General features: G+C 37.7%; 1 protein-coding gene across 1 annotated transcript; it reads left to right on the top strand.

The window, feature by feature from the left end:
• Positions 1–711: 711 nt before the first annotated feature.
• On the top strand, positions 712–10411 carry LOC145785052 (GDP-L-fucose synthase-like). The gene is made up of 8 exons (XM_082596755.1): positions 712–892; positions 1217–1331; positions 3453–3581; positions 4843–5050; positions 7885–7949; positions 8691–8837; positions 9134–9233; positions 9563–10411. Exons 1-8 carry the CDS (start codon positions 756–758, stop codon positions 9616–9618), a joined length of 957 nt encoding a protein of 318 aa, XP_082452881.1. The 5' UTR covers positions 712–755; the 3' UTR covers positions 9619–10411.
• The last annotated feature ends 683 nt before the right edge of the window (positions 10412–11094 follow it).

Here is an 11094-nt window from a genome sequence, read left to right as displayed (position 1 = left end):
TTAGGATTCAATTTTTGCTCAAGATTCCGCTTGACAAAAACAAGCAAACTATTGTATGCATTTCTGCTATCATTAGAATCTATTTGGCATCTTACTGTTAAAATTCCTGACTTTGGTTTAGCCTGAACTGCCGCAAGAACCTAAGCATTTTCGCCTATTAATGTCTACAACTATTGTAACTTGGGTGGCTTTGCCAAATTTGCTCTGCATCTTGCGTGCTAAATCTTTTTAAAAGTTTTGGAAATTTCTTCATCATTTCAATAGCGACCAAGCTTCCTCACTAGCTCACAATTATCCGCTGTTCTGGGAGTGAGACAGATTAGTTTACTACAGCATAAAATGTATTTTTGGCTAACGAGGCTACTTACAATAATTTGCCCACAACAAGTATTGTTGTCAGGGTACGATCAAGGATTTACCGTAGGCTACAGCTGCAACTTAACATAGGCTAAACAGCGTTCATGAATAGATTTTAGCAAAGTTAATTTTTGGTGACAGTGACGTAAATGTAGAATATGATTCCAGCTAAAATTCGATCAAAAATTTGTGATTTTGTGATAAGAACGTGTAGGCTACCGTTTTCAATTGAGAAGTTTAGTTCACGGACTTGTCAGAACGACAGTTGACAAAAGCCTTAAAGGTTAAACACCTAGAATTTATAACTATTTTAGAGATTAATGCTTAACTTGCTTTACTGTCACGTAGAAATAACTTGCATACAAAAAATTAGAAGTTGTTTATTTTATAAAAGAAAAATGGAAACTGAAAAGAAGAGAATTTTAGTAACAGGAGGATCAGGTCTGGTTGGCCAAGGTATTCGAGCTGTGGCGGAAAAAGATCCTAGAGAAGATGAAGAATTTTACTTTATGTCTTCTAAGGATGCTGACTTAACGTAAGAATTTTACAAAGATGGTGTGATTGATCTCATTTGCTGTCTTCAGCTTTACCTGTGCTGGTGTAGAGGTATATTTCTTTAATTTGTTTTAAAATCTTCCATGCCAGTGGAGCAAGAAAAGCATAAAATACACAAGTTTAGTCTTTGATCAAAATTTTTCGTCTGTGGCAAGAGATTCGGGCTGCGTTATATTGTCTTACAAAACTCCAGCTTTTGTAGAAAAGTGGTTCCGTTTTCATTTTTCACATTTTTATTTTTATTTGAAATGCTACATTTGGTCTGGTTATTTCATACGTTATCGCTATTCCTATTCGTCTGCAGTGATCGAGCAGCTACAAAAGCAGCTTTTGAAAAGTACAAGCCAACTCATGTGATTCATCTAGCTGCCAAGGTTGGGGGCTTGTATGGCAACATGAGAGCAAACCTGGAATTCTTTGTAAGTTTAAACCTTGATTGATTGAAATGTTTCCGATGTGGCGTATTATAGTAGGCTATCGTTGTTGCGAAGTCAGCCGTAGCCAGCCGGGGCCAGGGGGGCCTCGCGCCCCCTGGCAAAATCCCAACATTCTCGGGCAACAGCTACAATTATAATGATTTTGCCCATCTTTCCCGTTGCAGAGCTCCAACCTAGGCCCAATTAACTACAATTGTTTTGTTTAGTTAACAGCTAAGATGATTAAACAACTTCGCCCCCCCCCCTACCCCCTCCTTTGGCAACCTCAACATCAGGGATATGTAGAGAAGGGGATACGAAGGCTTTTAATACGTCTGACAATACAAGGGCTTCTGTTTATCGTGAATAATCTCTGTTTACCGTAAAATGACAATTGGCACCGGTAGGCGGTAGTAGTTTAATAACTCTTGTTATGATAACCTGCATTGAGCTATTAGCATCAGGCCTGGATAGTGGATATTCACTGCATGCTCATGCTTACTTGTTAATTCAACTGCCCGTTTATTTGCTTTACATCTGGCCTACTGCAAAGACTTTGCTAAGAAAAACAGTTAAGTGGTAACTTTTCAACTGTCTTTCCAAACCAGTAGCCTATTCTTTAAATATGCTCTATGAAACATTTACTAACTGTCTTCTGTAGCTGACTGTACGAGCTGCACAAAAAAACTTTCTGCAATTGTGAAAAGAATGCATGTTTTACGCGCTTCAAACTACCGCCCTGGTAGTGTCATAAAAATAATGCAATCGCTGTGAGCCTTCGCATCCCCTTCTTTAGATATCGCTGCTCAACATGTTCAATTCAACCAAGGCCAACACGTGTTAGGTTGGTAGAAAAATTGTCGGAAACTGTGCAAAATGAAAATGTTTTGAGAAAGAATGATAACCTAACAAAGAGGGAATGGTTTTCCAATAGGCCTACAAACCGGTACAAATTAGGCTATTTGATATCAGCTGTCGCTATTCTCGGTACCATACCTAATTCTAGGGGTCAGGGATGACTAATTTGTGCAGCGACAAACCAAATTTGTGCAGTGATAAATCGCAAAATGTGCAGTGGTAAAGCGAGTGGTTTTTGAAGACAACGCATACAAAATATAAACCCGTAATCTTTTAAGCAGTGTTTATTTTTTCTCTTCAATCCAATCAGTGTAAATAAATTTTGTTTCTAGTTTTCTGATCTGTGAAGTGTTCAACCTTGCAGCAGATATTGCTACATTTGGATCTAGCACTGCCGTTTGTGAGTGTGGATTCTCAGTGTTAACAAGGGTTGACGCTCCCACTAGACGGAGCATGTTACAACCAAGACAGGCAAACTTGGTGCTTATGGCCTTTGAACATTCTGTATCGAAATCTATCGATTTAGACTTGTTTGTGAGACGGTTTGCATCCAAACATCCGCGACTGCAATTGCAATAGACTAGCTCACGGGTGTATAGGCGGAATGTAATCATATAATATCAAAATCCTCGGCACTAGCTTCTTCGAGCCAGTTAAAGTTTTTGCTCATAACAAGTACGGTACCGCTATTTATACAACAAGTCAACAATTGCTGTGTTATGTTGGTCATTGTAATATGGTTGCCGTGATTTAACTAGCGGATAAAATAAGAGATCAGTGTTGGTCTTAACACTAATCTGAAATATTGCAATTTTTGTGGATACCGGTATTTAAGAGGTTAAAATGCCAAAATCATTTAAATTTTTTCCGCACCCCCCTAACAAAAAGTTGGCCCCCCCTTGCTCTGCGGTCTGGCTACGGCCCTGTGCGAAGTTGAAGGTATTGCGTGTTAAAACTGTAGGATAAGATTGCAAAAATCATATTTAATCACTAGTAGCGACAAAAAGTAGTTACAATTGCAAGAAAAAGAGTGTTGTTCCTGAAACAAATCTCGGATTGCCTCATGCTGCAAGAAAATAAAAAGACTCCACATTTCTGTATGATGTTTGTAGCCACTACTCGGTCTAATAGTATTTAGTACTTGTTGCAGTTTGTCTATCCTCGACGTATAGAAAGGATGAGGAATTAAGTTAGGGTAAGGTTAGACTAACACGTAGCCTAAATCAATGAGCCACTACAAAAAGTACACTTTCAAAATTATTTCAGCGCATCAACACGGCAATTAATGATAACGTGCTGTCGGTGTCACAAGAATGTGGAGTCAAGAAAGTTGTGTCCTGTCTATCTACGTGCATCTTTCCAGACAAAACCACTTATCCTATTGATGAAAAAATGGTGAGTAGCTATATTTGCGATAGTGTTCTACGGATGTGAAATATTAAACGGCTTTGGTTTGGACGCTATATTGTAGTTCCGAGGCTTTTAATCGTGATAATTAAGTGAGATACTTATCTCCTTAACATTGTCTAGATGCAGGCCTACCACGGTACCCTGTGATGCAAATTCTTCTGTAGTAACGTATTTGCTTTTTTCCAAATGTAATTTGTTTTCCGTTTGTCTGTCTGTTTTCCACACTATTGCTTTTAATCGCTGCGTATTTCTTGATGTTCATAGTCAGTTAGCTAGTTACCTTCAAGAAGTTGAAATTTATTGCATTTTTATAAATACTTTCAGATTCCTGATGAAGGCTTAAGTTAAACTAAAAACGTTCGACTCTTAAAACTGCTTGTAAATGTTTAAAATATAGTGTAGCAATAATTAGAGATAGCCTACTCCTCTCGTTACCAAAAGTTTCTTCTTTTCAAGTGGCCATCTCTAGGTGACCATAAGTGTTAAAATGCTCAACCTTGTTAGGCCTATATCGTTGTCTCTTGTCTGTATTTGGTACAAAAAAGAAAACTCTCTCACGAAACTATATAAAAGATTGGTTACGAAACTTTTCATAAGGTTACTTTCTTGAAACAATTTCATGAGGTTATTTTTTTTGAATGATTCATCATTGAATACATAGTGTGGTATAGGCCAGTGTAACAAAACGCTAACCTGATAAAAAATAGGTCCATCAGGCTGAATTACCTACTTTAATGTAGCCTTACTAACCAGTAGGCCAAAAGAACTTTCTTCAAGCAACTGTAAATGTGTGGAATGCTTCAATAACCAATTGCGATAAAAGCGAATGCTGAAAAGTTTGGGTGTCCATCAGGATAATTATCGTTTTTAGCATTATTTGCAACGTTCATCTGATGAAAGTGAAAGTAAAAGCAAAGACAATCAATTTGGTTCATTGCTTCACTGACGTTTTACGCACCATGACACCATGATAAAAGTTTCACAAAATTTGTAACAAAATTACCTTTATTGAATTAAGCAAGGTATTTTGTTTGATTACGGGCTACCTTAGTTCTGATTTAAGATTACAAATAACGTCTACATTTCAACGATTGATTCGTTTGATTCACTAATGTTTGTAACTTTTAAAGGTTTACAACACTCCTCTATGGTTCATCTTTTTTTAAACGTTAAGAACGGGCTGTAGAGTTGAGTGAGTTTGCCGTATTTTGTTCATATTTTAGCATAACTAAAACAAACTCTTTAGATTCACAATGGTCCTCCACACTCGTCCAATTACGGATACTCATACGCGAAGAGAATGATTGACGTTTTGAACAGTGGGTTCAACCAGAAGTACGGCACTAATTTTACTGCAGTCATCCCAACGAACGTGTTCGGGCCATTCGATAATTTTAATCTGGAAGAAGGACACGTCATGCCTGGACTAATCCACAAAGTATACACGTGCAAAAGTAAGTAAAAGTGACTTGTGTTCATTTATTGATGTGCTAGTAAAAGAACAAGCCTACGTCGATTTATTTCAATTCATTTATTCACATCTGAAAAAAAAAAGATTTTGCAACATAAGTAGATGTAATGTACAACAAACAATGTGTCGTTATCAAGCTTATGTCTCTTACATCGAAGATTTCAACTAAGCAGATGTTAGAACAACCCTTGTAGAATGCCAATTTTTTTTTTGAGCAACTAACCAGCAAGTTGTGCTACCAGTAGTTACCTATTAGCTGTTGCCAGGGCCTCCAAGAGCCCTGCTGGGCCCCGGTGCAGATGTTGCTGCCGGCCCCCCCCCAGCGTGACATGTCGCGTGATATCTCACAAATCACAAACAAAATTTGCACTGCGCGTTAATCCCCAAGGCCAATGCATACATGGTGTTCCGCACAGTGTTTTTATTTTAAAACCAGACCTGTTTAAAAAATAATACAAAGAATACATTAGGTTAAAGTATTAACACTCCATTATTTCACAAAGAATGCAGTATTGTAGGCTAATGGCGTTTATGATTTTAAATTCACAGATAACCCACACAATAGTCATACACAAAGATAAAAGCGTTGCGTTGCCAGATAAAGAATTCTTCCCTAATTTGAGGAAAAGTTTATAGCTGTTGAAAACAAAAACTTGTATTTTGGAATTTTTTTTAGTCCTGGGAAAAGATCAAAACCCTAACCTTATTCCTAACTCTAACTCTTACCTTAACCCTTCTTAACTTTAATCTTAACTCTGGCAACACCTGATTTTAGCCATGGCAAAAACTGGGTAAAAATAGCCACTTTGAAGATAAAAATGGCAACACTTTTCGGCATGGTTGACATAGCATTGCATTCGTGTGCAACTGCGCATACAGCTTTACATTAACAAACAATATCACTTCTGACCTTAAAATCTGCAGAGACTAGGGGAGAAAACTTGGATGAATGCATTGCCATTGTTCATGACATTAAGAAATACCAACTTCATATTCAGGATCAATAGGCTGCTTCTTATTTTTACTCCTTTAGTTTTCCTTGCTTGTTTGAGTGAAACTGCATTCAAGCACGATTGAGGGTCATTTTCTCTTCATTTCTACAGCAAGTGGTCAGTAGCCTACTCAGTAGATATGTATTATGTATATACAACTAAAATTGTAGCCTACCAGTTCAACATGATTACACATAACTGTCACTGCTTGCTTGTGTCATAAATTGACGATGTCAGAAAAATGCACGGAATATCTTCTGTGTAATGACTGTAACCTAACCTGATCAATCAATTGCTTGTTAAAACATAGGCTACACACCCAAATATTCACATAAAGCACCCAAACTAACACTGAAATTAAAACATTGAACTAAACTGAAATATTCATCCACACTTCAATATGTGTTTTCTGTATTTTTTTTTTAAAAGAATGCCCATGATGGGCCCAATCGATCTATGAAACTAACATATTATATAAAAAATAATATTTTATGCAAAATCGACCTTAGCACGCAAATTTAAACATTTTATCAGGCCCCCCTGAAAGCAAAAAATTGAAAATTTTGTACCGGTAGTCTTAAAAAAGAGCATAGCCTACCCATGAGGGGGCCCAATTAAAATACAAAACTAATCGACATACGGAACTAATATAAAAACAATATTTTATGCAAAATCGACCTGAGCACGCAAATTTAAACATTTTGTCGGGCCCCATAAACTCAAAAAATTGAAAATTTTGTAGTTTTGAAAAAGGGCATACCCATGAGGGGGGCCAATCGAAATACAAAACTGACATAAAAAACAATATTTTATGCGAAATCGACCTGAGCACGCAAATTTAAACATTTTGTAGGCCCCCTGAACTTAAAAAATTGAAAATTCTGTAGTTTTAAAAAAGGGCATACCCATGAGGGGGCCCGATCGACGTACGGAACTAATATATAAACAATATTTTATGCAAAATTGTTGAAATCAGCTTTAACGCGTGAATTTAGACATTTTGTCGGACCCCCTTGAATTCACCGGCCCCCGGTGCATTGCACCGGTTGTCCCCCCCTCTTGTGGGCCCTGGCTGTTGCAATAAATAGGAAGCTGTTCCATAGAGACAAACATAACTAAAATGGGAGATTGACCACACTTTAGATAGAAACGTAAATTGTAAATCTAATGCAGCGTTTCTTAACACGGCGCCATGAAGGGTGTCTAGGTGTCCCGCAGGAAAATGGAAAAAAATATACAGCTTACTACAGTGTATTATTTCGGACTGTATCGTATTTGCATAAGTTTTATGTTTCAAACGGTGTAATTTCGGTAGGTATGCTTTCAATCTGTTTGTTGGATAGTTCAGTTTCTTAAATGATGCAGTATTTCGTTGAAGTCAGATCCAACTTTTTTCATCCAAATTTCTGCTGTGTGTTTTGAAATTATTACAATATTAAAAACTTTTATTTTTTACAAAAATTTTATTTCTATTTTGGCGTATCTCATGGAGAAGAGCCTACAGGAAGAGCCTATATTGAAAGTTTTACCAACTATGAGGCCTATGTAATAAAAACTTACAAGTAATTCAGGAGAAATACCAGTGGCCTATAGCTAAAAAATTTCACGCTCGCTACTCTCGCCGTGCGCCATCACATTTTCAAAGGTCTGTAGGTGCACCTTGAAGCAAAAAAGGTTAAGAAACACAGATCTAGTGTAAGAAAGAAATTTTATTATTTTATTCTCCAGAAGTAGCCTATTTCATTGCATGCCGCTCCATCAGCCACAGTCATGCTTATTGGTAGGCTATTCAACATAGGCCTATCTAAATATATTTATCCTGCAGAGAACAACAGTCAGTTTGTGGTGTGGGGTACCGGCAGTGCGCGAAGGCAATTTATTTATTCTTTGGTAAGTTTGGTGGCTTAAATACCTTTCTTTGATATTTTTGTTATAAATTAAAAAATGATAAGTCGTATGCACAATAATTCCTCACACACCTTGGAAGGGGTTGCTTGTAGACTATTTTAATTTATAGGGTAGACCTACCGTCTTCTGTCTGAAGCATTGAGACCCTTTTTTTAACTTTACTTCCAAGTCTTTCTTTTTCTAGCTTTGCTTCCACATATATCTCCAATAAGAAATTTATTTTTCCGTAACTCTTGTTTTTTCTGTAGTTTCACTTTATTTTTGTCCGCAATTGTAACCAACAATTCTTTCAAATTCTTTGGAGATCATTATCAAAGCGAGATCATCAAAGCCAAAACTACCCAAGCCAACTGCAAAAACAGATATGGGCCTTAGGTTTTTTTGTTACTGAAAATCAACGATTTCATGTTGTCTACCTACACGTGGTGAATCATGGTAAATGGAAACTTCTTCAAGCTAATAACGACAACCAGAAACTGCAAGTTGCAGACAAAGCAGTCTGATAAGCGAGATGCCTTCACTGAGCATAGGCCTATGCCCTGTTAGGGCAGGTAGCCTATATTTTAACGCCGGAAGAGAAGGTATCGCGCTGCTACAACTAACTTAAATGTAGAACGACTTAGATTTGTTTTCAGAACTTCTTTTTTCAGAGTTTTTGTTTTTAAGCACACGACCTCTTGCAACTATGCATTTTTCGGCTTTCACTCTTTTTTTATTGTACAGGACTTGGGGCGTTTGTTCTTGTGGGTCTTGAGAGAGTACACCGAAACAGAGCCAATTATATTGTCTGTTGGGGAAGAAGATGAAATCTCCATCAAAGAGGCGGCTGAGTTGGTTGCAAAAGGATTCGACTACACAGAAGAATTCGTCGTATCCTTTTGTTGAATGATTCACTTTGCCCTTTTTGTCTGGCATTACATCGAAAACACTCTTGGTTAGCCTACTATAATTTAGCGTAGCCTAATATACGCCTTAACTTAATAACAACAAAATGCAAGAGTAACAAAGTTTCTCAGCACCAAAAATAGCCTATAGTAAGTAGGCTAGGCTTAGCAGAATCTCAAAATCTTTGAATAATGTAGATTAAACTAATTTAAATCCCCTTTTTTGTTTTTAATTTTACATATTTAAGATTGTTTTGCTTTTTCCGTAACTCTTTGCTTCAGTACGACACCACTAGGTCTGACGGGCAGTTTAAAAAAACAGCCAGCAACGCAAAACTACGGAAGTACTTGCCAGATTTTAAGTTTACTCCAATCGACCAAGGTGAGAAGAATTTTTTTTGCTTCAGAGTTGCAAGTCGGCCCTCATTGCAGGCTATACCAGTAGACTACCGGTACCCAGGAAGTTCGCACCCAGACTGAAACAAACAAAAGTGGAGTAGGCTTGCTATCCAGACAACACTTTCAACTAATTACAGCAGCCGAGCTTACACACTTTTCTCCTGGGAAAATACAGGCAACTTCCTTAACATGGCCGGAGATTAAAAAAAACTACAGTAGGAGACTACAGTATATAGCTCCCGTAGATTCAAACTCTTGTCCAGAATTCTCTGTGGGGTCAGAAGTAGCATTGATGATGCTTTTACTTTTCAGCAATTCGAGAGACGTGCGAGTGGTTTTCGGCGAACCATAGCACAGCAAGAACCTGAACGAAGTACCTGCCAGAAGCTTGTGAACAAAATCAGTTTTTATGCTGATTTATCTTCTGCTAAAATTTTGTAAACTGGGATTCGTTTGATACTTTTTCACTCCCCAATAACCCACCATAATGCATGATAGGCTACATAATATATTTAAAGATTAATCTTATATCTAGTTGTCGGCAAGGGCGTGGACATAATTGTAAATCATCAGGTTTGTGCAGCGACGACAACATTTTTCTCTGCCCTAGACATCAACGTCTATTATTGTCAAAAGTTGTGTATTTCTAGCAAAGCCGCGTCGGAAAGGTCTAAGAGTTCCATTGAAATAGTGGACGGTTTTTCATCAGACTACATAGTTTTGGTTTGCGATCATTTAGCTGATTATCTCAAAGGCAACGAGCAACCAAATCCTTTTTTTACGATTTTCTCATCTTAATCATTGAAAATCTTCCAAGAATCTTTTCGGAATGATGAACTTTTACTGCAATACTGTAAAACCATCAATTATTTGCTTGAAAGAAAACAACATTGATTTAAAAAATGTGTGTTCTTGAAAGTGCATCAACAACACCTCACCCTGGTCAAACGAGGTGTCTCTTCCGCTCTTATCTTGGTTTCAAACTCTGGGTGACATTAAAATGCCTAGGGATGGGAATCGGACGTTTTCACGTCAGGCAATATAGCCTCGGCTAAATGTCAGCGCAATGATAACCACCAGTCACTTCGTTGTGGTTTGTCATATCTATTCATCATACTAGGCGATAACAGGCCTCCGCTGTGCGCAAGTAAAATGATTTCGAAACATCCCATCATTCTCTTAGGGAACGTTCAAATATTACGTAACGCCTTCGAGGGGGAGGGGGGTTATGCAAAGCGTTACGTTAGCGTCACATCGGGGGGGGGGAGGGGGTTCAAGCAAAACGTTACGTAACGCTTTCGAGTACGGAATGGTAGTTTTTTGTGCTGAATTCAAAGTGAAAAAGCGTTACATGGGGGAGGGGGAGATTGAAAAAAGCGTTACGTTGGCGTTACATGGGGGAGGGGGGTCAAAAATTCGGAAAAAAAGCGTTACGTAATATTTGAACGTTCCCTTAATAGTAAATTTATTCTTTAGAAGAAATGCTCAATCTATCTGCTCAGTTGCTTAACCCTTCAGCAGCATTTCTAAACCCTGTAGCTTATTTGACTCAACAAGTCACACAAATGGTCAGCGTTAAGACAGATATTTGTGACAAAAAGCATCAGAACATCACGAAGCATACTGAAAGCAAAAATTATCATTTTCAGTATGAATCACACTCACGCGACGTTGAAATAACATAAAAATGCAGCAGTTTCACTGATAGGGCGACTTGAAATCAAATCGTAAAACTTTAGTCACAAGAAATTGAATATTTGGTTTACTCTGCAGATGTTGAATCAATGTAAAATGACGGATTTTGATGCCTGGGGAGGTGTTGTTGCACTGAACTGACAAGTTAC

This window comes from Aplidium turbinatum, chromosome 16 (assembly GCF_918807975.1).
Source record: "Aplidium turbinatum chromosome 16, kaAplTurb1.1, whole genome shotgun sequence".
Lineage (NCBI taxonomy): Eukaryota > Metazoa > Chordata > Ascidiacea > Aplousobranchia > Polyclinidae > Aplidium > Aplidium turbinatum.
This window is presented reverse-complemented; position numbering and strand designations above follow the sequence as displayed.

Coding starts and splice junctions, on each gene's coding strand:
- LOC145785052 (XM_082596755.1), top strand. CDS start 756: ATGGAAACTGAAAAGAAGAGAATTTTAGTAACAGGAGGATCAGGTCTG. Junction 1,332..3,452: donor GAGCAAACCTGGAATTCTTT/GTAAGTTTAAAC, acceptor AAATTATTTCAG/CGCATCAACACGGCAATTAA. Junction 9,234..9,562: donor GTTTACTCCAATCGACCAAG/GTGAGAAGAATT, acceptor TTTACTTTTCAG/CAATTCGAGAGACGTGCGAG.